The sequence below is a fragment of the Aspergillus nidulans genome, chromosome I (assembly GCF_000011425.1).
Source record: "Aspergillus nidulans FGSC A4 chromosome I".
In the NCBI taxonomy this organism is placed as follows: domain Eukaryota; kingdom Fungi; phylum Ascomycota; class Eurotiomycetes; order Eurotiales; family Aspergillaceae; genus Aspergillus; species Aspergillus nidulans.
In genome coordinates this window covers 333,091-358,890 of record NC_066257.1, presented here as the reverse complement: position 1 = coordinate 358,890, position 25,800 = coordinate 333,091, and the positions used below count along the sequence as shown (strand labels likewise).

General features: G+C 50.3%; 12 protein-coding genes across 12 annotated transcripts, besides 2 other annotated features; 8 read left to right on the top strand and 4 right to left on the bottom strand.

Moving 5' to 3' along the window:
• Window positions 1-6,838: a sequence feature (contig 1.208 1..6838(1)).
• On the top strand, window positions 24-867 carry ANIA_09499 (2-oxoglutarate and iron-dependent oxygenase domain-containing protein; the record flags this gene model as incomplete). Its single annotated transcript, XM_863788.1, has 4 exons — window positions 24-81; window positions 126-231; window positions 280-447; window positions 612-867. The coding sequence occupies 4 exons, from the start codon at window positions 24-26 to the stop codon at window positions 865-867; spliced, it is 588 nt and encodes a 195-aa protein (XP_868881.1).
• On the bottom strand, window positions 1,401-2,345 carry ANIA_09498 (uncharacterized protein; the record flags this gene model as incomplete). The annotated part of the gene is made up of 3 exons (XM_863787.1): window positions 1,401-1,502; window positions 1,556-2,161; window positions 2,226-2,345. The coding sequence occupies 3 exons, from the start codon at window positions 2,343-2,345 to the stop codon at window positions 1,401-1,403; spliced, it is 828 nt and encodes a 275-aa protein (XP_868880.1).
• On the top strand, window positions 2,557-3,642 carry ANIA_09497 (haloacid dehalogenase superfamily protein; the record flags this gene model as incomplete). Its single annotated transcript, XM_863786.2, has 3 exons — window positions 2,557-2,629; window positions 2,678-2,837; window positions 2,932-3,642. Exons 1-3 carry the CDS (start codon window positions 2,610-2,612, stop codon window positions 3,640-3,642), a joined length of 891 nt encoding a protein of 296 aa, XP_868879.1. The 5' UTR covers window positions 2,557-2,609.
• Window positions 3,735-4,600, bottom strand: ANIA_09496 (EXPERA domain-containing protein; the record flags this gene model as incomplete). The annotated part of the gene is made up of 1 exon (XM_863785.2): window positions 3,735-4,600. The coding sequence occupies one exon, from the start codon at window positions 4,598-4,600 to the stop codon at window positions 3,788-3,790; it is 813 nt and encodes a 270-aa protein (XP_868878.1). The 3' UTR covers window positions 3,735-3,787.
• On the top strand, window positions 5,152-6,726 carry ANIA_09495 (uncharacterized protein; the record flags this gene model as incomplete). The annotated part of the gene is made up of 2 exons (XM_050611141.1): window positions 5,152-6,576; window positions 6,610-6,726. The coding sequence occupies 2 exons, from the start codon at window positions 5,152-5,154 to the stop codon at window positions 6,724-6,726; spliced, it is 1,542 nt and encodes a 513-aa protein (XP_050466930.1).
• Window positions 6,839-25,800: part of a sequence feature (contig 1.108 735..352786(-1)) that runs on past the window's edge.
• ANIA_06382 (phosphatidylinositol-specific phospholipase C domain-containing protein) lies at window positions 6,978-8,870 on the bottom strand (the record flags this gene model as incomplete). The annotated part of the gene is made up of 1 exon (XM_658894.1): window positions 6,978-8,870. The coding sequence occupies one exon, from the start codon at window positions 8,868-8,870 to the stop codon at window positions 6,978-6,980; it is 1,893 nt and encodes a 630-aa protein (XP_663986.1).
• Window positions 10,538-13,023, top strand: ANIA_06383 (putative carboxylesterase; the record flags this gene model as incomplete). The annotated part of the gene is made up of 9 exons (XM_658895.1): window positions 10,538-10,704; window positions 10,754-11,032; window positions 11,077-11,252; window positions 11,300-11,661; window positions 11,709-12,302; window positions 12,334-12,361; window positions 12,407-12,595; window positions 12,799-12,838; window positions 12,984-13,023. The coding sequence occupies 9 exons, from the start codon at window positions 10,538-10,540 to the stop codon at window positions 13,021-13,023; spliced, it is 1,875 nt and encodes a 624-aa protein (XP_663987.1).
• Window positions 13,565-14,515, top strand: ANIA_06384 (uncharacterized protein; the record flags this gene model as incomplete). Its single annotated transcript, XM_658896.1, has 1 exon — window positions 13,565-14,515. The coding sequence occupies one exon, from the start codon at window positions 13,565-13,567 to the stop codon at window positions 14,513-14,515; it is 951 nt and encodes a 316-aa protein (XP_663988.1).
• On the top strand, window positions 16,151-18,037 carry ANIA_06385 (WD40 repeat domain-containing protein; the record flags this gene model as incomplete). The annotated part of the gene is made up of 5 exons (XM_658897.1): window positions 16,151-16,216; window positions 16,438-16,785; window positions 16,818-17,621; window positions 17,824-17,904; window positions 18,032-18,037. The coding sequence occupies 5 exons, from the start codon at window positions 16,151-16,153 to the stop codon at window positions 18,035-18,037; spliced, it is 1,305 nt and encodes a 434-aa protein (XP_663989.1).
• On the top strand, window positions 19,336-20,593 carry ANIA_06386 (cytochrome b5 reductase family protein). Its single transcript, XM_658898.2, has 3 exons — window positions 19,336-19,712; window positions 19,799-19,876; window positions 19,951-20,593. Exons 1-3 carry the CDS (start codon window positions 19,445-19,447, stop codon window positions 20,517-20,519), a joined length of 915 nt encoding a protein of 304 aa, XP_663990.1. The 5' UTR covers window positions 19,336-19,444; the 3' UTR covers window positions 20,520-20,593.
• Window positions 20,876-22,595, top strand: ANIA_06387 (MFS transporter; the record flags this gene model as incomplete). The annotated part of the gene is made up of 3 exons (XM_658899.1): window positions 20,876-20,997; window positions 21,029-21,156; window positions 21,268-22,595. The coding sequence occupies 3 exons, from the start codon at window positions 20,876-20,878 to the stop codon at window positions 22,593-22,595; spliced, it is 1,578 nt and encodes a 525-aa protein (XP_663991.1).
• ANIA_06388 (protein lacE) lies at window positions 22,670-25,448 on the bottom strand (the record flags this gene model as incomplete). The annotated part of the gene is made up of 3 exons (XM_658900.1): window positions 22,670-22,679; window positions 22,748-24,458; window positions 24,494-25,448. The coding sequence occupies 3 exons, from the start codon at window positions 25,446-25,448 to the stop codon at window positions 22,670-22,672; spliced, it is 2,676 nt and encodes an 891-aa protein (XP_663992.1).

Here is a 25,800-nt window from a genome sequence, read left to right as displayed (position 1 = left end):
TAGCAATCTAGAGCGCTGCTGACATGTCGACCACATTTGAGATCCCGCGCTATGATCATGTCCCCGAGACCAAGGAGGACCGTACGTCCCAACATCTTCAACCTCGTCTTGCACTAATGAACCAGTTGACTTGGCCGAGCTGGTCACCATTGACCTAAGCCGATTTGATCATCCGGAGGGAAAAGAGGAGCTCGTGCAGAAGCTCGACCATGCTGTAAAGAACGTCGGCACGTAACCCCATGTGAGGGTAATGAAGGGCATTTTTAACCGTCTGGCCAGGCTTCTTCTATGTCAAGAACTTAACATCACCCAGGAGGAAGTTGACCGCCAATTTGCTCTTGGGCGGGAATTCTATGCCCTCCCGCTCGAAGAAAAGCTCAAGTATCATTCCGCGAGTAACCTGGAAAAAGGCGAGTATAACAGCTATCGTCCGGCCGGACATCGCATGTAAGCACACACTTCCGTAGGAAAGACTGAGAGTTGCTCACATGACAGGCTCGGCAACTGCGTCAAAGACAACAAAGGTCTACAACATCCCCAAGTTCGACGGTCATCATGCTCGCAAGCATCCACCCATTCTCGAGGCCCGCATTAAGGAATTGAACCTTCAGCCGCAAATGCCATACGGAAGTCGTCGAGAAACTCCTCCGGCTCTTTGCCATTCTGCTTGAATTGCCCGACGACGACCAGCTGGTGAGAGACCATCAGTATGATGTTGAAGGGGAAGACCACCTCCGCTATATGCACTACGCCGCGCGTGGTGCAGAGGAGAACAAGCGTGCTGCGGAGATTTACTCCAGACCATACAGATTTGGGATCCGTGACGTTGCTCTTCAGGCAGCCTGTTGCGGCGCCGCAAATCCTTAACAATGACGGGCAGTGAAAATGGTTAAGCCGCAAGATGGAACCATAACCATCAACACCTGCGATGCGCTTACAGCGTTGACGGGCGGTTTGATCAAGTCGAGCATTCATCGGGTGCGTACGCCGCCTGCTGACCAGGCGGGTATCGATCGGCTGGGTGTGTTGTACTTTGCACGCCCAAACAACCATGTTGTACTCGATCCGATATCCAACAGCCCTGTGCTGCAGAGACTTGGACTGACATCCCGTGTTCACGGAGCTTGGCAAGGATTTGACGATGAAGGAGTGGGTTAAAGTGCGTCGGACGCAGCAACAGAGGCGGAGACAGGAGGCGAAGATTTCGGAGGATGGCAAGTACACGTACAAGCCGAAGGACTTAGAAATCATTCCGGGATTGTTGGCCAAGGTCTATAACTAGGCTTCATCCCTGAATGTAGTAAATCTGAAATAGCTGGGTGTACACTAGCTCACCAGAAAGCTGATTGGATTATGATGGCACCACCAAAATATCCAGAAATATATTCTCAAATCCGCCACTATGAAGAAAAATTGACGCTATATCCTCCCGTCTTCGGGTCCTGAACGAATTTGAAGTTGTCTGTCGACAGCCCAAACGGCTTAAGAATACCATTTCCCAGCTACGGTGGTTAGCAAGTCAAAATATCCAGACAGTAATAGGACAGTCACTTACTTCTTTTAACTTTCCCATCATCTCCCCCATCTCAACCTCCTTCGCTTTACTTATCCTTGCCGGAAGCTCCCGCAACGCCTTTTGGACGACCTTCCTATCACTTGGTGGAAGATTCTCCATCCCAGCAAGAAGCTTGTAATCCTCCTCCGCACCCTGCAAATTCGCCCACCCACCCAACTCACTCTTGGCCCTCGCCCGCCGCATCAGAGCCTTCGCCCGAATGCGCGCGACATCCCGTTTCCGCTCGTCGTTTTCCTTGATCCTCTGTAGTGCCGCTTGCTCGTTGACCTCGTCATCAACGGGGATTTCCACCACGGAATCCGCCTCCTTCGCCGCACCTTCCTTACCATCCTCGGGCTGCGAAGGCGGGACAACCCGATCCAGGCCCTCAATACAAGCATTTGCGCTGTCGACAGCAGCCTTCCAATCTCCTAACTTCAAGTAGCAAGCGGACATATTACTTCGTACAACAGCGATCTCGTAGTCTAAGTAGCTGGGGCAGGAGGCCAGGGCGCGGTCGTAGGTGGATATGGCTTGGGAGTAGGAGGCGGCGGAGTAGAGGTTGTTTGCTTCGGCCTTTAGGCTGTGCGATTCGGCGAGAAGACGCTGACAGACTAATGTGTTAGTTTATATGATGTAGACAATGAATTGGAGTAGGGGGATAGCGTACTGTTTCTTCTTCCGGTGGGAACCGAGCATCGTGAAAGACTTCGTCTTCGTTTTCTGTGTCGCTTCCGGCATGGTTGGTTAGGTCTCTACCATTTGATGCCGAAGATGTGTCTGGCGGCATGGTTGTTATTGTTCTTTGCACCTTTTGACGGACGAAGTTAAAGGGTGCGGAGAGTGATTGCGGGGAGTTAACTGTCGCCGTCAGATGAGAAATGGCGTGGCGCCTGATAACTGAGGCAGTAAGGTACCTTATCGATAAGCTATCTATTCCGACCAGTATCCCACCATTGAGGGGAAAGCCTTTCGTTGGAGTCAACTCAGCTTCCGCAACTCCTTAGATCTGCCACTTGTTTTTCGACTCGAGACTTTCAAGAAATTCTAAACAATGCCTGGCGTTAATCCTGAGTAAGTGATCTATACCTCAAACTTAACAGTCCCCACTAACAATGCCAGCCTCCCCCCAGTACGGGCGTGTCTCTTTGACATGGACGGCCTTCTCATCGACTCCGAAGACCTCTACACCGACATCACCAATCAGGTGCTGCACTCGTTCGGCAAACCTTCGCTTCCGTGGTCCATCAAGGCTCAATTGCAGGGTCGTCCTCAGCCAGAAGTACGCTGTAACCTTCTCACCAACCTACAACACCTTATCTGCCCCGCTCCCTCAGAAGCTCAAGAAACAGGGTCTAATTTGACTGAATTCTCAGGCTGCCAGAATCTTCTCCGATTGGGCGCAACTCCCTATCAGTCACGAGGAATATGTTTCACGGATCTCAGCGCTACAAGCAGAACTCTTCCCGACGACCAAGCCGCTGCCCGGCGTAGAGACATTGCTCAAGAATCTCGTGTCTACGCAGAAGGGCCCTAACCCGGTGCACATTGCCCTGGCAACATCCAGCCACACACGGAACTACCACCTCAAGACGAGCCATTTGCAGGATCTCTTCTCCCTCTTCCCTGAGTCCCAGCGTGTGCTAGGCGATGACCCCCGCATCGGCAAGGGTAGAGGAAAGCCACTACCGGACATCTACCTCCTTGCCCTAGAAACAATTAACGCCGGGCTTCGAGAGAAGGGTGAGAAGGAGATCACGCCGGAGGAGTGTCTTGTTTTCGAGGATGCGGTGCCTGGTGTTGAAGCTGGCCGGCGCGCGGGTATGAGGGTTGTTTGGGTCCCACATCCGGGATTGTTGGAGGCGTATAAGGGACGTGAGGAAGAGGTGCTTGCTGGACTGACAGGGGAGCATAAAGAAGAGGAAAAGAGTGAGGCTGAGAAGGAAGCGACCGAGTTGGCGGAGGAGAGGTTGAAGGCTAACAGTGCTGGAACGCCTGGAAAACTGGGAGATGGATTCGCGGAATTGCTGACGACACTGGAGAATTTCCCATATGAACGCTACGGTATCAAGGTTGCGGATGCTTGAGCGCTTGATTTTCTGCAAGCGAAGTACATTACACAATAGATCTACGGCAACTGAATATAACTAAGATCTGGACATAGCATATATACTCGGAGTAGATATCAACAGACCATTCCCACAAAATTCAATATACGACCCGAAAACCATATTATTTGACCTTCTTTCCTTCCACCCCCTCAGCAAGCACAAACGCCCGTTTAACCTCTTTAGCCGCCTCCCAAAGCACCCAAAGCGGAATCCAAACCCAGAGCGTATTGAAAAAGAAGAGGTAAAACCACAAATAAACTGCATTGCTCGTATCCAACTGCGTCGAGCCGGTTAACCACTCCGGCACAAAAGTCATGAACCCGCCGTAGAGCTCCGCCGTGGCGAGAGCCGTGGCCACAAGCCATAATTTTGCTTTGGAAGCGCCCTGGCTTTCCAGCTTCGCGGCAGACGATTTGGACGTCGATTTTGGTGAAGAGGATTTAGACGAGGTCGGCTTTGGGGCCGGCTGTGTGCAACTCGACTGCCACACTAGATAACAGACATAGATCGCTGCAGGACCGCCCAGGAAGACTGTCAGGAGTTCCAAGGAAATTACAGTAGCGTCTGCCGTCGCCCAGCGCTTATCGGCCTTCGCATATTCCTGCCAGAGCCTCGCGGATGGTGCTGATCCATGTGCAGCTCCGTAGACTCTATCCTTGATACCGAGGAATGCCGGTTCTGGCGCAGCGAACCCAGCGGGCAAAGTCGCGTAGCTGGTGAAGCATTCGTAAAGGAAAGAGCCCTCGATGAAGAGGTGAGTTAGGGCATCGTAGGCGTGCCAGTAGAAGAGGATGCGGTTGCGCGTTTGGGAGGAGGGGATCAGATTGTTTCCAAGGACGTAGGCGATAGGCATGAAGGAGAGGGCGAAAAGGATGCAAAGGATTGTCGGGGTGTCGATGGTGAAGCTCGACGCCGGGGGTGTCACGGTGGACATGTTGGTGGATGGGGCCTCGAAGGCTGAGTCAATTGTTTGGGAGGCTTGCCTTGGAGTTCGTTCTTTTTGTAGAGTGGAACCCTGAGAGTTGAGATGGCCTCGCCGTCGCGGAGGGTCGCGATCGTTCGAATTGCGGATCTCCTGAAATTCTTTTGTTTACATTTATGGCCTCATTTCTGAGGCGCCAATGGGGTCTGATCGACAGGGTGCCCAGGTGAGTCTCCAACTAACTGAATATCACCATTTAATCTCTGTATAAGTACTCTTGCGATCCAAAGTCTGCTCTAGAGTCCTACGGCTACAGCTGGCACCCGTGGCGTTTGGCTACAATAACGACTAAAGAAAGCGCATAAAGTGTGCACTTTAGGGCCCATATACAGTGCGGCCCCGCCAAGCCGATACTCGCTTAGCCGATATCTCATCTCGGGATGAATTCCATCCCATATAAATTTACCTCGCTTTACTATGTAACCCCGATCCCCGATATATCGACAAGCATATCGTCGATTTGAAAAGCTCATCCTAGTGGAAACCTTATTCTACCCAATCATATGGCTCCACCGAAAAGGCTTTCTGACGTCCAGCGGAAGGCTTTGAGAGACTGGGTTCATAGCCAGTCTCGCCGTCCAACACAAAAGGCCTGTATAGCATGGTTTCAAGCTCATTATAACCATCGCTTGAGCCAGTCTACTGTCTCTGATATCCTCAGCCCACAATATCATTATCTTGACTCGGAATGCAATCCTTCCTCGGCAACTCGCAAAGGTATTGGCCAGTGGCAAGACCTTGAGGCTATCCTTTATGAATGGCATCATACACTTGATTGCAAAGGGGCATATATCAGTGGTGAAATTCTTATTGAAAAAGCACGCCAAATCTGGAGTTCTCTACCCCAGTATCGTGACCAGCCCCCACCTGCTTTCAGTAGTGGTTGGCTACATCGATTCAAACAACGCTATAATATCAAGCAGCGGACATACCACGGAGAAGCTGGCTCAGTACTAGAAGATGCTGAGGAAGGGATGAAGGCTATACGTACGATTGCTGGCCAGTATAATGAGGATGATATCTATAATATGGATGAAACTGGGCTTTTCTGGCGTATGCCTCCTTCACAGAGCCTATCTTCCGTTAATAGGCCTGGAATTAGGAAGGATAAGACTCGGATATCTATGATATGCTGTGTCAATGCCTCTGGGACCGATCGATTACCAATCTGGGTAATTGGGAAGGCACATAAGCCACGAGCTCTTCGCAATATCAATACCTCAGCAATTGGAATTCGATGGCAATGGAACAAGAATGCCTGGATGAACCAAATTATTATGCGTGAATGGCTCCTGGAGTTCTATCAACATATCGGCCAGCGATCAATCCTTCTTACAATGGACAACCTCCCTGCGCATCTTTCTGGCCTAGAGCTAGCACCACCTCCTCCTAATATACGCATCTGCTGGCTGCCAAAGAATTCAACAAGCCGGTACCAGCCTCTCGATCAGGGTATTATCCAGAACCTGAAGATATATTATCGGAAACAGTGGTTAAGATATATGCTTTCCCACTATGAGAGGGACCTGGATCCACTAGAATCTGTGACGATTCTAGACTGCATACGCTGGCTTGTACGGTCCTGGCATCATGATGTCCTAAGCTCAACTATCCTTGCCTGCTTCTATAAGAGCACACTGGTTCCAGATCCTATACAGCTTCCAGTTGAAGCACCTGATCTAAAACCACTATATAAGAAGGTACAGCAATCTGGGAATCTATCAGATTGTATGGATATCTCCTTCTTTCTTAACCCTGCAGAGGAGTCTCAAGAGCCTACTAGCTCTAGTAATGGGATGTTCTCCGAGGTATTACTTGAGCAGCTAATTACTGAGGCTTCTGGGAGTACAGATATATATTCGGACGATCTAGATGATGATACAGCTGAGCCAGCGCCTCTTCCAAAGCCTCAGGATGCTCTTGATGCTGTAAGACTACTGATATCTTATATGGAGGGTCAGGATGCATCTAAAGCACCTATTCTTAGATCACTTGAGCGGTTAGAGCGAGATTTAGAGGGTGAAATTATTACAGCGAGGGCTCAGGGCACCTTAGATAGTTGGCTTAGTAATGTTTAGATAATAATAAAAACTTCACCTTGGCGATAACCTCGGATAGGCGATATTTTTTGCTGGGATGACTTGTATCGACTAGACGGGGCGGCACTGTATATATATGGCTGGGGGGCCCCAACACCATCCGTTCCAATGCTTACCCCAGCTTTTTTACCAAGCACTAAACTTTGTTTGTGCGAAGAATCTTATATGATAGCTCGTTGCATAGTAATATTAATGAAGCAGATAAGAGTAATGACCACTTACAGCAACAGCTAAGCTAATACAGAATACAAATAAGGATTAGGAACATCTTTCTCCAGCACAGTCCCGTTTCCAAAAACAGTCCCGTTCTTCAGCAGCTCCATGCGTCCATAGTGCAGATTTCTTGGTGGTTTATCAATAATGGTCCCGTTCGCAAAGATAATCCCGTTCCAAGACGGGGCTATCTTCTGAAGTGCACTCTTTACAGCCAATGTCTTTGACGCTTCCGCTACAGGCGGAAGGAGCGGAGACCGCTGCCCGCTCACATCGCAGTTCTCACTGAGCATATACAGATTCAGTCCGATAGCGAGGGTATAAAGCTCAGCACTGAGCTGATTCCAAGCAAACTGGTCTGTGATCACCACGCCAATATAGTCAACTAGAAGGACATTCGGCCATTTTGTGGGGCTCATAGCATTCACTCCCGCCCAGTACAATGCTGGATTCGTAGGCATGATGGCGATATTCTGGATAGTTAGAGCGGTTGTTTGGAGCGCGTCCGCGGATACAAGCCACTGGCTGATAAGAAACTGGTCGTTCGTGAACGGCGAGACACGGTTGATTGCTGACCATACGGCGATCTGATCCTCGGCTACTGGCTGTGTCGTGGCGAGGTTTGACCAATGGTCATTGACGGTCATGGCCGACGCTGGATAGATGCCGTCAGAAGGTGAAGAGCTTGGGACGCCGGAGGGAATATTGGAGCCGTCGAGGAGGAAGAGAACGCATCCCTTGCCGTCGTTCTGATCCATGAAGTAGGATGCTTTCTGGCGCTGAAACTTGGTCGTCGTATCGAGGTTGGGACAGCGGTTGTTAATCTTCTTGAGTTCGCTGAAAAACTTGTTGGCAATCGCTGTATTCCACCGGATCGCACCGCCTGGTAGCCGTTTGATACCGATGAGATATCTCAATTTCAGAAATATGATCTCTCCGGGGTTTTCTGAAGTGAAACGGTTGACTTCGTTAATGATGTCAGCTAGGCTTTCGCCGGTATTCCCAACAGGAACATCAGCCGTCTCGTCGTTGACGTGGGCCACCCAGAACTCGTAACTGCTCGGATCAGATTGGTGAACACTCATGATGCGTAAGTCGAACCATCGTGCACCCACGCGAAGCTGGTCGTAAATGTTGAGGCCCTGGGTTTGTGTGTTGGCCTCGCTGCCTATGGAGACGATCTTACCGCTGATGGTGCTCATGCCAGAGTCGTGCGTGCCGGGCATGACAAGATGTTGCAGCGGCCTGTCCTTGATCACACGGTACATTTGCTTCATCCAGTTACCGCTGCCATGAGTGAGTGACGCCATGAATCCATAGCTGTCACTGCCCGTGATGACCAAAGTAACCGGCACCTCCGCTCTAGGATCCAGGTACTCGCGTTGGCCTAGCCCCATATCACTCAGATCTATGACTGTACGGCGCCAGTACATATGCGGAACGTGAGTTGTTGCTCGAATCTCGAATTTCTTGCTTGTGCCTACAATCGAGTAATAAGCTTCGCCGCCGGTGTCAACGGGGTTTGCTGTCAACCTAGTCGAGTAGTGGGCAATATTTTGTCTGGCGCGGCCAGGTGGAATATCGCCCCAGTCAAACATATCCATCTGGTATGAGTGCGTGCTGTCCAGCTTGAACCGATGAGGGGTTAAATTAACAATTGTTATGTACTGTCGTCCGGAAGTCACATCGTCGAGCCCGAGTGCGCCCCAGTCCGTGTATTCTCCTGCTGGCATGCTCTCTGAGCTGTACGTCGCATCATCTGCACTGCATACAGCAGCGGCCGCTGTGGCACTGTTATGCCGAATCTTTTGCCCCTGGTTCAGTCCATATGGCGCGGAAGTAGATGCAGCCAGGGCCGAGCAGAGGCTGGACGCTCCGGCGAGCCCAGTCAAAATCTGACTAAATTTCATAATTGGTCACTGCTCCAAGAAGCAGGCAGTTAGGACATACTGCTTCGGAAGATGGAAGAGCGCATTAAGTGGCCGTGACCGAGAGATGGAAGACCTATTTAAGCACTGCACCGCGATCTCTTGATGCTACCACCCAATCACACCCACTAGCAAGGCCTGCTGATGTTGCAGCGAGTCCCTAACTCGGCTCTAGCCCAGGGGTTCTTTGTCGGCGTACCTTAGCGCCGTGGCGGACACTGATCATGAGATATGATTTGCTCGCTTTCGGCCCCTGCAGAACATATTAGATTAAAAACATTATTATACCCTGATCAGCAGCCAACCTGTCTGTCTGTCGAGTGATAAAAAGCCCGCCGTTGCAACCTCAAGACTGGCCAGCCTGGGATTTGTCCGTCTACCTAAAGAGGCGTGGGCTGGCCTTGTGCTGCAACTGATGAGAACATTCAAATATTGCAAGGTTTGTCCGCATTTCTGCCAAGGCAGTGATAGCTTCAATGTGGATACAAGACAGAAGAACCCTCAAGCTTTTGTTCGCTCAGGCACCAGACTAGCCACAGATTCGTACTTGATAATGCTGATATGGCGCAAAGGCTAGGGCAGTCCTTCAGACCGTGTAACCATCGCGGGGACATCAGCAGCAGCAGCCTGAATGTGCTCTGTAGCGCTGAGGTTTTTTTTTTTTTTTTTTTTTTTTTTCACAGCCGGGTCACATACAGTGACAGAGTGTTAACTTGTGACTGATTTACCAGACTAACTTCATCGATTAATCTCCAGAGCAGGATCTCGAAATGGTTAGTTAGGTAGTTTAGTCCTTCGGCCTTGGCTGAATACCGGGGGAACAGGTCAAAGGTCTGATATGCTGCATCTCGATTTGGACTGCCGCAGCCAACAGGTCTATCTCTCATCGGTTAATTTGTGTTTTCATGTCTGTTTTTAGTGTGGATGAGTGTTGGGTTGGAAGAGAAGAAGTGGTAGAGTCAGGTGGAAGGCGCATGAGACTTGCTGCAATTCCCCGCTCGAATGACTTCCTCACTCTACCTTCCCTCGACTCTACAACGCACTAATCCTCCTCACTATTCATCCGTCCCGCAAAGAACATCAGCATGCTGGACTATCCTCTGATCAATGAGTGTGCTAGCTATTCCTGTGACCCGTGATCGATTCACACGCTAACTGCCCATGCTCTTAGGCCGCTCTCCGCCGGGTTCTGTCGAACACTTTCAGGACTGAGAGGCAACGGTCTAGGCCGGTGCATCTATCCATGCACCTCGTTATCGAGTACGGCCCAGAACTTTCCAGCCAGGAAGCTTTCCCCGCGACCACAATGTGAACGGTGGTCATGGGGGAATCCCGAGAGTCGCAAAGAGAGGGCACGGTCAAATATACTTCCATAAGCACGGGAGGCAAATAGGGAATAAGCAGAAGGATACTCAGATATCAAGAACGACGGCTTATTGAAAATAAACAATGAACTTGCATTGGCAATACCTCTTTGGCTGGTGAACCGTCTCCAGATCCTAGGGGACATCTGGAGAGCGCGTTCTGGTGGGGCAGCCGGATTTTCCCCGCCCCTGCGTCAGGAACCATCCCCCGCATCTCGAAGTCTTCTTAGTTGAGCAAACTTCTACCAAGCATCAGGTCAAATCAAGAGCTACTGTGATTTCAGAATGGCAGCTGTACTTAAGACCACGAGTTTTGGAATAATTCAAGGAAAGGTCAGCGACGCAGTCACGCAGTATCTCGGGATCAAATATGCCACACTGAAAGACAGATTGGCAGACGCAGTGCCAATCGACAGTCATGAGGGCGATGCTCTGAATGCCACGATTGACGGGTGAGCACGTCCTAGACGAGCTTACAGACTGCGACTAACAGTATAGCAGTCCTACTGCGGTCTCGCTTCCTATTGGTTGTGATCTTGAGTTGACGCATGTCCAACATACTCTGCCCAAGAAGGACCTTCCCCAATCGGACTTGGATTGCTTGAATTTGAATATTGCCGTCCCTTCTGACGCGATCCCTACTTCGCGACTCCCGGTCTTTGTGTTCATACATGGTGGAGGTTTCGTCATCGGCGCCAATTCTTGGCCCCAGTTCGATTATGCAAGATTCGTTCAGCTCTCGGTCGAGAAGAAGCTACCCATAGTTGCAGTTTCCATCAAGTAAGTATCTGACTATATACATAGACTGGCACTAACTTCGCTAGCTATCGACTGGGAGCCTTCGGGTTCCTAACATCTGAAGAACTGCGTAATGCTGGATATAAAGCAAACAATGGTCTTAGAGACCAGCGGGTGGCCATCGAATGGGTCCGGAAGCATATCCACGAGTTTGGTGGCGATCCTGATAATATAAATGTGGCAGGAATGAGTGCAGGCGGAGGTATAATACACTTTCGTCTGCCAAAGAAAGAGCTAACTTTCCTCCAGCATCCGTCACTTACCACTTGAATTCCGAGAAACCACTTTTCAAGAGGGCCATCGCAATGAGCGGGACCTACTTCCTCAGCCAGCCGTTGCCCTACGACGCACACGAGCAGAACTATCAGAAAGCAATTTCCGCTCTGGGGCTGTTGGATGCAACGCCTGCTGAGAGGATCAAAGCTTTGCTTGAGAGGCCGGGCTCTGACATTGTCTCTCAACTGCCACCATCTATTCTTGCCGCTCCTGCGATTGACGGTGACGTTGTTCCAGCCGCACCCTCGCACGCGCACACAGGAAGTACAACCTCGGACGTCCCAAAAGGGAAGAACTGGTGCATCGACCTCATGATTGGAGATTCTCAGATGGATGTAAGTGCATCATATATGGTACCAAATCTGGACTAATCACGTTCTAGGCAAGCATCATCGCATTCTTATTCCCGCATACCAAGATTGGGTGCGCCAGAAAGTTCATTATGGCTCTGAAGACCGCGCTCCAGTCTCAACCGGCCGTGGTCGACGAAATCCTGAAATCGTACGGCATTACTGATGAAAGTGCCAGCGATGATGACGCTTACCCTGCCGTTCTGAACTATATCAATGACGTCTTGTTCTTCACCCCTGTTCTGTCATTCGCGCAAGGATGGAAAGGAAACGCGTACGTTTACTACTTCAACGAGGGAAACCCATGGGAAGGACAGTGGAAAGGCCGAACAAACCACATTCTCGACGTTTCGTACCTCTTCCAGAATTTCCGCGAGTTCTTGTCGGCAGAACAGCAAGCAGTTGGAACTGCGTTTGCTGAAGACTTTTTCAAATTCTGCCACGGGCAGGCTCCTTGGCCCGCTATCACTCGAGCAACTGTGACAGAAGGCTTTACAGCAAGGCGCTACGGGCCGTCCACGAAATCCCCCTTTGGAACGGTTACCCAGGCTTTCGGGGGTGAAAGTCAGCGAAGACGAGATCTCTACGACTGCACGGAGAAGGTTTCTCTCGATGAACTGGCCAATGTTTTTAATATCTTCATGACGTTGTGATCAGGACAGATTGATCGCCCTTTCTCTTGAATGTAATTCCATATACTTCACGATAGGAGTCCTGAATATCTTACCAGATTCTGCTTTCGACCTTTTGGAGACCGTACATCACGACACGCAATGCTTTCAATCATCTAGTAGTCAATCAGGCAGCCGTTCTCGTGGATCTGGCCACAGTCTGCTCTGCGCCCATACTCAGCTGTCTTACAGAGGTCGCCAGAACTGCTCTATTGGGTTCGACGCCTGGGCGCGGGAGCGGGAACATGGTAATTGGCATGCAATCGAACGTTAAACAGTCAGCAGACGGCTTTACTAAAAATCAGTTAGGTACTAACCTAGTACGGTAAGGCTAGCCCGGAACAAGCCCTATATTTGAGGTTGCAGAAGGTTTGGCAGTTAGAAGACAATTCTGTCCTTTCGTGAAAATAATCCTGACCGGATATCAGTTATAACAATTACCATTATACAGCGAATGTACTCCTGGTAGAGTTGTGGTATGCTTTCGTTGGGTATGTAACTTGTGGTATCACCAGTTATGACAGAACTATCTACAAACGGGCGCCAACGAGTTGTTGTGGAAGGATAGGACCTGAAGGCGCTCTTACCATTGGTCTGTTAGCAGCTTATTCTCTTCGACTGCTATTCAACCTATAGTCGTTGTGCTTCAGAGTCCACATTTGACGAACATGTCTAGATTAAACGCGGGGAACAGATGCGCGCGTTTCAAACACATTGACCCAGGGTGTTGTATTGTATGGTCCTTCCCATCTCAACGCTGTTGACCAGACTTCGGTTACAGTACGAGACTAGTCATTATATTAGCAGTCCTGCAGCTCACGTGAAAAAATTGAAATCGAATAAGAAGGCTCACCATCGGCCTCATAGGCCAGGATTCCCTGCTTTGATAGCTTGAAGCTATTCGCTTCTACTACCTCTCACCAATCGAGTCCAATCAAATGGAGCAGAATTGACAGCTGGTTACGTGTAGAACGCGCCCTCGCCAGCGGAAGATCACAACTCCAACCCCAAGCGCTTAGCCACCTTCATGGCGCTCCTGAGTCAGCCTCGCCTTCCTACGTCTTCCGCTCCATTTAGCCCGAGTTATTATGGCAGAGCCACTATATGAGGCTGAGCTCGATACCCTCATTGCCCCTCAGTCACTGCTCATCAACCGCGCCTCGAACCAACCCATCCTTCGAAATATATCAGAAAATTTTTATCCTTCAACTCCTACCATGCCCGACCCACAGGATTATACGGTTGGCTGGATCTGTGCCATAGAGACAGAACATGTCGCTGCTCAAAGATTTCTTGACCACGAGTTCGGTCGACCTGACGTTCTGGCGCCTAATGACAATAATGATTACACATTAGGCAAGATCGGAGGCCACCACGTTGTCATAGCTGTCCTGCCTGGTGGAGAATATGGCACATCCTCTGCTGCAAGCATCGCCAGGGATATGCTGCACAGATTTCCTAAGATCCGATTCGGTCTTCTGGTTGGTGTGGGTGGTGGTGTACCGAGCTCAAAACGTGATATTCGCCTGGGTGACATTGTCGTCAGTCCATCTCAGGGCGCTGGACACGGCGGTGTGATCCAGTATGACTTTGGCAAAGAATTTCAAGAACAAAGATTTCAGCCAACGGGGTTTTTGAATCGACAACCGATTATACTTGAGACAGCGGTCAACGGCCTTAAGGCACAATATCAGAGGAAGGGCCATCAGCTTGAAGAAGCAATCAACACGGTGCTCGAGAACAAGAGAAAAATGAGACGGAAATATAAACGGCGAGAGTTGAACAGTGATAGGCTGTTTGAAAGCCAAGTTATTCATCCTTCTGACAGGGAAGGGACGTGTGCTGAAGTATGCGATATGTCAAGATTAATCATTCGAGAAGAACGGGATGACGGTGAGGATATACCAGCAATCCATTACGGCCTTATTGCATCTGGAAACAAGCTGATTAAAGATGCCGAATTTCGGGACAAGCTTGCACTTGAACAGAATATTCTTTGTTTTGAGATGGAGGGAGCTGGCCTGATGAACCATTTTCCATGTCTGGTCATTCGTGGAATCTGCGACTACGCAGACTCCCATAAGAATAAGGAATGGCAAGAATACGCAGCAATGGCAGCAGCAGCTTATGCAAAAGATCTTTTATGTCGAATTGTCCCTGGCCGATAAAGCAGAAAAGCCGATGCGCGAGATAGTGTATGGTGCGTGTAGCCTGGCTGTCATAGACACTGTGTACTGACGTAAGGCATTTGCAGGCATTCGGAATCAGGTTGATGCGATGTTGATTGGTATTGACACTGCGGCTCGTTATGCGCATAAAATTGATCAGAAGCTAGAGCTCGACAACCTACCTATCGCAGATGGGGCAGAGTATGATTCGTACAGCAATCAACATGAAGATGAATGTCTTCCAGGAACTAGGCAACAGCTTCGGCGCCAGATATTAGAGTGGTCTAATCTTCCTAAAGGAAAGTGCATTTTTTGGCTGAATGGGCTGGCGGGGACTGGAAAGTCCACTATATCTCGAACTATTGCCCGATCATTCCAGAAAATGTGAATATTAGGAGCAAGCTTCTTCTTCAGACGAGGTGAAGGGGACCGTGGAAATGCAACTAGGTTCTTTTCAACAATCACAAGGCAACTTTTCACCAAGATTCCAGAGCTTTTACCTGTCGTCAAAAGGGCATTACAGAACGATCCCAGAATATCAGCAAAGTCGCTTAGGGACCAGTTTAAAATGCTAGTTCTACGTCTTCTATTGGAAAGAAAACATGAACTCTTAAGTCCCAACCTTGGTGATTGTGATTGATGCGCTGGACGAATGTGAGGGTGACAATCACATCCGAACTATCCTTCAACTGCTACCACAAGTGCAGATGTGCAGGTCAGTACGCCTGCGAATCTTTGTCACAAGCAGGCCTGAGCTACCAATACGGCTCGGCTTCAGAGATGTCGGAAGTCATTATCAGGATCTGATTCTCCATGAGATACCTAAGCCGATAATAGAACATGACATATCCTTGTTCCTTGAGCACAAATTCGCTATGATTCGGAGAGAACGGTCTCTGTCAGCAGAATGGCCAGGGAAAACCAATTTTCAGGCTCTGCTTACGATGTCGGTTCCACTCTTCATTGTTGCTGCCACCATGTGCCGTCTGTTCGAGGATCATAATCTGGACCCGGAGCAATGTCTCACTGAAATCCTTAAAAATCAGAACCAAGAGTCTCAATTAGATGGAACATATCTTCCAGTATTCATCAGACTCCTTTCCAACTATGACGAAGAAAGACGATGCAAGCTGACTCATGAAACCCAAGAGCTTGTTGGTGTGATTATCCTTCTCGAGACGCCACTCTCAGCTGTTGCTCTTGCCAAGCTGATGAATATTGAACTATCTTCAGTTAAAGCCAGATTGAACCCATTGCACTCAGTTCTTAACTTACCAACGATGATATAATGCCAGTCAGAATTTTCCATCTCTCATTCCGGGAATTTCTTCTTCATCCTAGAACGCGCGAAAGATCCCTAATCTGGGTTGACGAAAAGCAGACACATCAAAGGCTGACTGATTACTGTCTTAATATCATGCGCAAAATGTTGAAGAAGAACATATGCAACCTTAAAAGCTATGGAACTGGCGCAGAGATATTGATACATATTCTGTTGGTCATTATTTGCCACCAGAGCTGCAGTATTCCTGCCGCTATTGGACCTACCATTTGGCACAAAGCAAGGATCCAGAGACGCAGGCTGATACTATTTTGGCATTTCTTGAAGTCCATTTCCTTCACTGGGCAGAAGTAATGAGCATCTTAGGTATTATAACAGACATTGTGGATTGTATCAATACTCTGCAGTCTACTTTACAAGTGAGTCAGAAATATCACCTTATGATTGTTGCTAAGCTTTGATAGGGCAAAAATCATCCCATATTGAGAATACTGCACGATAGAAAGCGGTTTGTTTTGAAAAATAGTCACATAGCAAATACTGTGCCTCTTCAACTCTATGCTTCTGGATTGGTCTTCGCGCCAGCAGCGTTGACAGCTAGGAGAAAGTTTGGAAAAGAGCTTCCTGATTGGTTATCTAGAGGCCCAAAGTCGAAGACAATTGGGGTCCTGAACTACAAACTCTAGAGGGCCATTCAGATTGGATTGAAACAGTTACCTTCTCACCAGACGGCCGGCTACTGGCATCTGGCTCTAATGATACAACCATCAAGCTCTGGGATCCTGCCAGCGGTGGTCTCAAACAGACGTTGGAGGGCCATTCAAGTTCAGTACAGTCAGTGGCCTTCTCACCGAATGGCCAGCTGCTGGCATCTGGCTCTAGTGATACAACCATCAAGCTCTGGAATTCTGCCAGCGATAGCCTCAAGCATACTATGGAGGGCCATTCAGATAGGGTTGAATCGGTGGCCTTTTCACCAAATGGCCAGGTCCTGGCATCTGCTCTGAAAATAAGACCAAGCTCTGGAATCCTGCCATTGGCAGTCTCAAGCACACGATAGAGGGCCATTCAGATTGGGTTCTGTCTGTAGCTTTTTCACCAGATGGTCAGCTCCTGGCATCTGGGTCTGCTGAGAAGACCATCAAACTCTGGGATTCTGCCACTTGTGGCCTCAAGCACACTTTAGGGGGCCATTCAAATTGGGTTCTGCCATTGGTCTTCTCACCAGACGGTCGGCTACTGGCATCTGGCTCTAATGATGCAACCATCAAGCTCTGGGATCCTCCCAGCGGTAGCCTCAAGCATACCCTAGAGGGCCATTCGAATAAAATCGAGTCCTTGGCATTCTCACCAAATGGCCAGCTGCTGGCATCTGGCTCTAGTGACGCAACCATTAAGCTCTGGGATACTGCCACTGGTAGCTTCAGGCACACTCTAAAGGGCCATTCAGATATGGTTTTATCAGTGGTCTTCTCACCAGACAGCCAGCTCCTGGAATCTGGCTCTGGTGATAATACTATCAAGCTCTGGGATCCTGCCACTGGCATTCTCAAACATAGTATGAGAACTCCTGGCATTGTTAGGAGCATTGAATTCTCCATAGAGCTGCCTCAGCTTATTACCAACCTGGGAACTTTTAGTATTCAAGCCTGGCATACAGGCTACCCATCAAGATCTTCTGGAAAAAAGACTGCAGTCTCTGTACAGCGAAATCGTTGGGTTGCTATTCAAGGCCAAAAGGAATTATGGATCCCTCCCGAATATCAACCTATCTCTTCAGCAGTCCAAGACAGTTCTATAGCGCTTGGCTGCAAAAACGGCCAGGTTTGTATTATATCATTCTCTATATAGCGAACTTGACTGCACTCTTCTGAACCTAGATCTCTTATTATGTTTAGGTCTTTTGTGAGAAGAAAGCCTTGGTTGACATACCATTGTATATTTAGTAACTCTCAATGAAGTTATCGCGATTTTTCATATTTACTTTGATCTGCTAGTCAACTCCAGCAAACCTACTGAGTCCTAGATTATCTATCGCCATACCGTCGAGCTCCGTATTTTGTCAGAACAGACTAGCATAGTTTGGCGTAAAGATTCGAAACCCAATGTGGGTATCATGAATAATGAAACCGGTTCTGAAAATACCTGTAAAATTGTCATATTAGAACCACCGAATACAGACATCACAGTTTTAAAACCATCCTCTGACCGTTCATATGCTACACTCACAACAGACATGAGAATACGTCTTGCATCGCAGCGATCGACGCTGCAGTCTGACGCTATATGCCTAATAGGTGGTAACTTCAAAAAAAAAAGATATCTACGTCACGATGGACATCCAACTTAGCCGGCACATATCCAGACATTGACTCCATCTCTCGCACTTGTATGACCATGGCAGATCAGCTCCCTTGAAACAATGTAACTGCGCCACAGGAGGAAAGCGCACATCTTCTGCCCGAGAACTCATGCCAGACAATATTCGGAGGCCGAACCGCTAGCGGCTCCGACGGTGCTTCCGAAGCCGACGGCGCAGACGGAGCTCCAGGCACTCTTCGGCCGCGCCAAAGTGCACTGCCTGCCGTTGGAACGGGACGCATAAAGTGGTCAACAAGCAGTGTCTGACGGCTTGTCAGGCCTAGTGTACCAATGAAGCCTGCATAGCCGCTTAGCAGCGCAGCTATAGGATATGGACTTGCCACGGCCGTTGAGCTCAGGAAGTGGACGCGACTGGAGCTTCGACCGCTGAAATCGCAATGGGCTTGCTCCATGAGTTTTTTCAGATGATTTGGAGATTGGGGGCGAGAACTGGTCGTAATGAGCCAGTAGTGTTCACCGTCTACCGATATCTGATACGAATATATTATGTTGAGCCTCGTGTCACGTGCCACGTGATCTGTATGGCATGATCTCTGGCCCCTGGCCTGATCCCTCGAGGAGTTGTACATTGAAGAAGTGACAACTATCGTCATCAAGATAGAGAATCAATCGTCATATGGCATCCTATCCTTAGTAGGCTACGTTCGTGTAGTTGATGCAGCTTCCTTCTACCCTTTCCCCTTTGAGCATTCATAACAATATCAAACCGTAATGAGTGGGCACGATTTAGAGCGTAGCATTATATCGATATTGTCGCGATTCTTACCCCAGCCCTGGCTCCAGTTCTTGGTATTGAGAGTTTTGGAACTATAGATATATACCCCTGCTGCAGTAGATTGTCCCTGGAATTTAATACTGGCAGTCCGTTGAGAGAGAGCATTGATAGAAGCGTTGAGAGAGAACGTCCCATCGACAATTCGTCGAACCGGATGAGTCTACAGTGCACAATCAACCTGGCGCACGCTTCTAATTCTACCGTAAGCTCAGATATTCCTTCGGCTGCAATGACCAAGAATCCATGGAGATTCCATTTAAATGAGTCTCACTACCCGCGTTTGCGTGGCCGACCGGTGACCGGTAGGCGCAGCAAGACTCCCCACCTGCTTACGGTGTTACAGGCCCGGCACTCTCCGACAAGCAGAGACCACCAGAGACCGAGTATTTAACCAGTTAATGATCCAGGTAGACGTTCCTGCTTGAACCGCCCCGAATCCACCTTCTCGCGATCAAACTCTCGCTTTGCAGCACGATTCAAACATACGTCGATGGCAAACCTCGTGAATCGGCGCCTTGTCGCCAACGCTCTGGCGGTCCTCGCTCTCAGTGGAATCGGCGTGTATACTGCCTCGAATTGCTGGATCAAGAACGCGTCCGCAGAGTCGCGCAGTGCAGAACCACAGAAGGTCTTTGGTCGTGGACCTGCATTCAAGTCGCTCCGTCTTCATAGCTCAGAGAGCGTTAGCGACAACACAAAGCGGCTGCGGTTTGAGCTTCCTGGTGGAGAGAGTTCAATAAGTGGACTCAGTCTGACTTGTGAGTCTGCCTCTGGGCTCAATTGTTTGCGGTGCTAGACAAGGAAAGAGAAAGAGGGGGAGAGGGCTAATTTGGATCTCACCCAGCTGCTCTCCTTACGTTCTCGAGGCCAGAAGGTAGCTGGCTACCCGCTGTGCGACCGTATACTCCCATCAGCAAACTGGGTAAGCAAGACCTCCCAGCCGGTTCTACTCGCGCTCTCCGACCGGATTGACCAAACATCTGACTGGAACCATAGATGAACCCGGCTTTGTCGATCTGCTAGTCAAACGGTATCCCAACGGAAAGGCAAGCACGCATTTGCATAGCTTGAAGCCAGGCGACAACCTTTTTATCCTCGCATCCATTCCCGGTTTCAATTGGACCCCAAATAAGTTTTCCCATGTCTACCTCATCGCCGGCGGCGCTGGGATAACGCCAATCTACCAGCTCGCGCAGGGCATCCTCGACAATCCGGCGGACAAGACCAAGATCACCGTGATATTCGGCGTCAATACGGAGAAGGATATGCTTCTGCGCGAGGAGTTTGATGCGTATCAACGGGCGTATCCTGACCGGATCGATGTTCTCTATACCGTCAGTCGGCCGGGCAGCGAGTTCAGGCCGGCTCCAAACGTGCGATCAGGTTATGTGACAAGGCAGGTCCTTGCGGAGGTCATGGGGGGCCCTGACGAGGCCGATACGAAGATATTTGTTTGCGGACCGCCCGCAATGGAGAAGGCGCTGGTTGGGGGCGGATTTGGCCAGGGCCAGCCAGGGATTTTGCAGCAGCTGGGCTATCCGAGAGATAGGATCTACCGGTTTTAAAGCACGACACCGCTCAAAGTTTTGTACTATAAACGTCTCTTCAACTCTTTCAATCTCATATCTCTTTCTGGAATCAGACAAAAAAGCACGACATTCTGCTCCACGTCATTCGCTTACTGCTGGGGTAGAGCTTGGGCGATCTCTGATCTCTCTGATCTAGTGTCAGCAAGCTCGCCACGTTTCGGGGTCCGCGGGTCCCACTCCGGCTCGAGCCGCTCCAAGTTTGAAAACGGAGTTCATATCCGCAACAAGACTTTTTCTAATCGACTTTGCCCTCCCTGCTCAATATCGTGGAAGTTCAGAGTTTGACTGCACAAGTTATCGGCAGGTATCTTGGGCACTGTGCCTTTTTACGAATGTTGACGGCATTGCGGTACCGGGACCGGAAACACCCGTTGCTGCTGGAATGGAGAGCCTCAAAAGGGTTTATCGTCTTTGTGGTTGTATTCGCTATTTTCACTGTAGGAGATCAGTTCCTGTATGTTCTGATCTGATGCTAATCCTTATAGGACATTTTGTTGTATGGGATTGTATGTATATCGGGTTACGCCTCGACGTTCGAGTCTGACAAATCCTCAGATTGTGCCAGTGACTCCGACTGCGTTGAATGAAAGAGCTGGCATTGCAGAGGGCGATGGTACGTACTCTTCACTTTATGTGGTACCCTCCACTAACGCCAGGTAGAACAATCTTGGACGTCGATCCTGCTGGGCCTGTACGGCGGGGCCCTCCTCGCATCCTCGCGTAGGTAGCCTCACCCAGAACGCGAGGAACGAAGTACTGATTAAAGGCTCAGCCCCCGCAGGGTATCTCGCTGACCGAATCGAGTCGCGCCGGTGGCCGCTGATCCTCGGCCTCGTCGCGCTCGGCGCCTCAACGGCGCTTCTCTGCGTCGGAACCCACATCGGGCTCTGGATAGCCGGCCGTCTATGTCAGGGTGTTTCTGCAGCTGTCGTCTGGACAGTCGGATGTGCACTGCTGGTCGACACTGTCGATAAAGAGGGCCTGGGCCAGGCTCTTGGGTATATAGGCATGGGGATGACCTTTGGTGCCATGGGCGGCCCTTTACTCGGCGGTGTTTTGTACGAGCACGGCGGGTACTACTCGGTATTTGCATTGGCGTTTGCCCTAATTGCACTGGATATCGTCTTTCGAGTTGTCATGATTGAGAAGAAGGATGCGGTTCGGTGGCTCGCTGAGCATGAACAGGTGCAAGAACCGGTATCAGGGACTTTACAGCTACAGCAGCCAGACGATATCGTGGGCCGGGAAGGCGAGGATGAACATGAAAAAAGGTCTTCAGAGCCAGTACCTCTACGGAGCAACAACCCTTTCCCACCCTCGTCTGTCGAACAGCCACCAAAGAGAAAGCAGCGAAAGGCAGCCCTGCTCACCCTCCTCGAGTCATCGCGCATTCTCGTCGCCCTCTGGGCCTACTTCATCCTCTCTTTACTTCTCACTTCTTTTGACAGCGTTCTCCCGCTCTTCGTCGAGGAAACATTCCACTGGAAACAAACCGCCCAAGGCCTAGTCTTCATCCCCCTCACAGTCCCACACATCCTCGACCCTATATTTGGTTATATCAACGACAACTACCCCTCGTCCCGCCGATACCTCGCAGGGGGGGCATTCTTCGCAACTGTCCCGGTTCTTGTCTGTCTGCGTTTCGTGATGACGGACAGCATCCATGATATCATCCTTCTATGCGCACTTTTGGCTCTAGTTGGAGTCTGTATAGCCGCTATGTTCTCAATCATCCTAGTGGAAGTCTCCTACGTCGTGCAGGAGAAAGAAGATGCTAATCCCGGGGTTTGGGGGAAGGGAGGCGCGATGGCGCTGGCCTACGGGTTGTCGAATTCCGCGTGGGCCGGCGGCAGTCTCGCGGGTCCGTTTCTGGCAGGATTTATTCGGGAGAGTGCGGGATGGGGGACTATGGCGTGGGTTTTGGCACTAGTGGTGGGGAGTACCGGGGTGCCGGTTTTGGGCTTTATTGGGGGCTGGCTCTTTCGGCGATGTGAAGGGAGAAGTGACAGACAGGTGAGGGGCGACCAGCGGCGTGAGATGCCGGTAGCCTGATACAAATTATATGCCTCGCCTTGGGCATTTTTGGCAGATGCTATTTTGCTGGCGCAAGGATATATATTAGCGTTTCATGGCATACTATAGCATAGTACAGCATAGTACATAGAGAAACCTGTGGTTACTGATGCTTCCTAAGCCCTACCTACCCTCGCGAAGCCTTGATTACCACCTCCGCCTCTCCGACCCCATTACTTGATGCCTTAAGCACAATATCCCCATGTGTACCAAGCTCCCCTTTCACGATACACAAAGCCAACCCGTGAAAGGCCGTCCGTTCGTGGGACGGGAAAGCCGTGTAGTCAGCAGGAAAGCCATTATCTGTAGCGACTATCTCTCCTGGGCCAGAGACTTCAAAGTGGATTAGGTTCTTCGCTTCAGGTACGACATTGCCCTTGCCGTCGAGAACTTCCAGCGTCACGAAGGAGAGGTCCTCGCCGTCAGCAGCTATCTGGGCTCGGTCAGGAGTGAGACGGAGTTGTGTTGGTTCGCCGGCTGTCTTTACGGTATCTGTTGCCCACTTGCTGCCGTTCTTATAGGCGACGACTTGCACCTCGCCAGGTTCATAGACGACCTCGTCCCATCTAAATCGATATGTCAGGGGGTCTCTCTTGAGCCTCCCCTGCGACACCCCATTGACAAAGAGCTCTGCCTCGTCACCAGAGGTAAAGACATGAACCGGCGTAACCTGTCCAACTCTTTCCGGCCAGCTCCAATGCGGCACAATATGCGCCATACGGACATCCGGCTGCCACCGTGCCTGGTACAGGTAGAAGCGCTCCTTCTTGAACCCCGCAAGGTCAATTATCCCTGAGTATGCGCTTCTTGCGCCGTCATAGTATGGATACGGCTCACCCAGGTAGTCCCATCCGGCCCAGACAAACCCGCCATCGACGAAGGGGTGCTCGTCCTGAGTGGCGAAGACGCGGTCGGGTGATGAGCCGGGGTCGGATGAGTAGAGTTCATATGCGGAAATCTCGAGCGTGGTCGAGTTTCCACCGGAGGTGTCATTAACAGGCGCACTGGTGTAGTTTGTAACGGGGAATAGGAACGTTCCACGGGTGCTGAGCGACCAGGCGACCTCGCTCCCCAGGATGAGTTTGTCGGGATGCGTTACATGGAACTCACTGTACTGCGGGTCCCTTCTGTTTCCCTCTAGGTGTGAATAGGCCGGGCCGTATCGTAAACCTTCGCCTTGGTAATTAAGGCTGATGAGATCAACCACACCCGCGAAGGACGAATTGGGCCATGCACTGTTCATCGACGCCGTGACTGGTCGGGTGTTGTCTTCTTCTCTTACAATATCCCGGAGGTAGGTCGCAATGGCTGCGGCTGTATCGTCGGCCGATTGCTCTGCGACTTCGTTCCCAATACTCCAAATTATGACGGAGGGGTGGTTGCGATCTCGACGTAGAAAGGATCGTAGATCTGGCTCGCGCCAGTCGTTGAATATCAAATGAAAATCCAGGTCAGTCTTCTGCTGTGCCCAGGAATCAAAGATCTCATCGAGGACTAGGAAGCCCATCCGGTCCGTCATTTCTAGGAGCTCGGGTGCCGGGGGGTTATGTGCTGTCCTGATTGCATTGACGCCGAGATCACACAGTAGCTCCAGTTGCCGCTGTGCGGCTCTCCTGTTGAACGCCGCTCCTAAAGCACCTAGGTCATGATGCTGGTTGACGCCTTGGATACGTACTGGCGCGCCGTTAACTGAGAGGCCGGTGTTCGGATTGTACTCTACCGAACGAACTCCGAATTCGGTGCTGTAGGTATCGAGTAGGTGGCCACTTGCGTCGTATAAAGAAGTGACGGCAATATACAGATTGGGGGTCTGATCCGGTGGAGGTCCCCATAGGCGGGGATCTCGATGGTCGTGGACGCGGACAAAGACTTCTTACTGTCCTTGTCAACGATAACCTTATGCCTGGGGAATTGTTCGACTTTTCGACCGCGCACATGGCCATTCGCAGAGTCAAGGTCAAAGATCTCCGTAGCGACCTCTACCCTCTGTCTTTTCTGACCCTTGTTCTCGATCTGCACCTGGAAATCGATTGTTGCTCTCCGGCTGGAAACATCCCTCGTCGTCATCTTTGTCCCGTAATGAGCAACATGTGTAGGATTAACCTTGGTCAGCCACACGTTGCGGTAAATTCCCCCACCAGGATACCACCTTGACGAGCTCCCAGATGGATTCTCCACACGGATAGCAAGCTGGTTCTCTTCCCCTTGCTGCAGGTATGGAGTGAGATCAAGCTGAAACGAATTGTATCCATATGGCCAACCGCCAACCAGATGGCCATTGAGCCAAACCATGGGATAAGACATAGCACCGTCGATCTCCAACAAGACCACTTTATCACTGTCTTCTTGTGTAAAGTTCAGCTTGCGCCGATACCACCCCACCCCCTGCACTGGAAGTCGACCCATAGCTGAAGGTATCTCGGGGTCGTCGTCTGTATAAAATGGTCTAGTGATAGCCCAGTCATGAGGCAGACGCACGACATCCCAACTACTGTCGTCAAAATCATTATGCACATATGGAATGTCGCCATCCGGTTCGGTAGATGGGCGTTCATGTTGTGCATTGGCGTTCTTGATATAGTCGTTGCCAACGGGCAGGACCCAGGACTTTAATACTTGAAAACTGGAATCGTTCGCGTCGGGACGAAGGTCGTAGACAATATTGTCTGGGATCTGCTCGGAGTGCCAGAATTTCCATTGGTGATTGAGACTTGCTCGTTCACGCACGCTTTGCGAGGGAGCTTTGTTGGTGTTGCGCACTGATAGCGCAACGGCAGATGAGGCCGCAAGGGCAAGGCCCCATCCTAGATATGCGCAAGACTGGAGTTTCATGAGGACAGGCTTTGTCCATAGGCCTAGGAGGTTGGGACCTCAGCGAGATACGAACGGTCCCTTTTTAAGGGTCTTAGAAAGCACAGTATTCTGTTGATCCCGACGGCGCGGGATGTATCTGCCAATTGTGCTCGGCCAGAGCCGCTGGTCCCAGGATTATTCTTCCGCCAATGGTACCTAATATCCTCCATTTTATTGACTCCAATTCTGCTGCAAAAATAAAGCCTGACGATCGTCAATATCCGCTTGCATGGCAATTTTGCATGGCGATTGTTATTTAGCCGAAACCCCGCCCTATACAAGCCTCTGTCGGGACGTTATTTCCCGGCAGCAATGCACGTAATACGGGGTA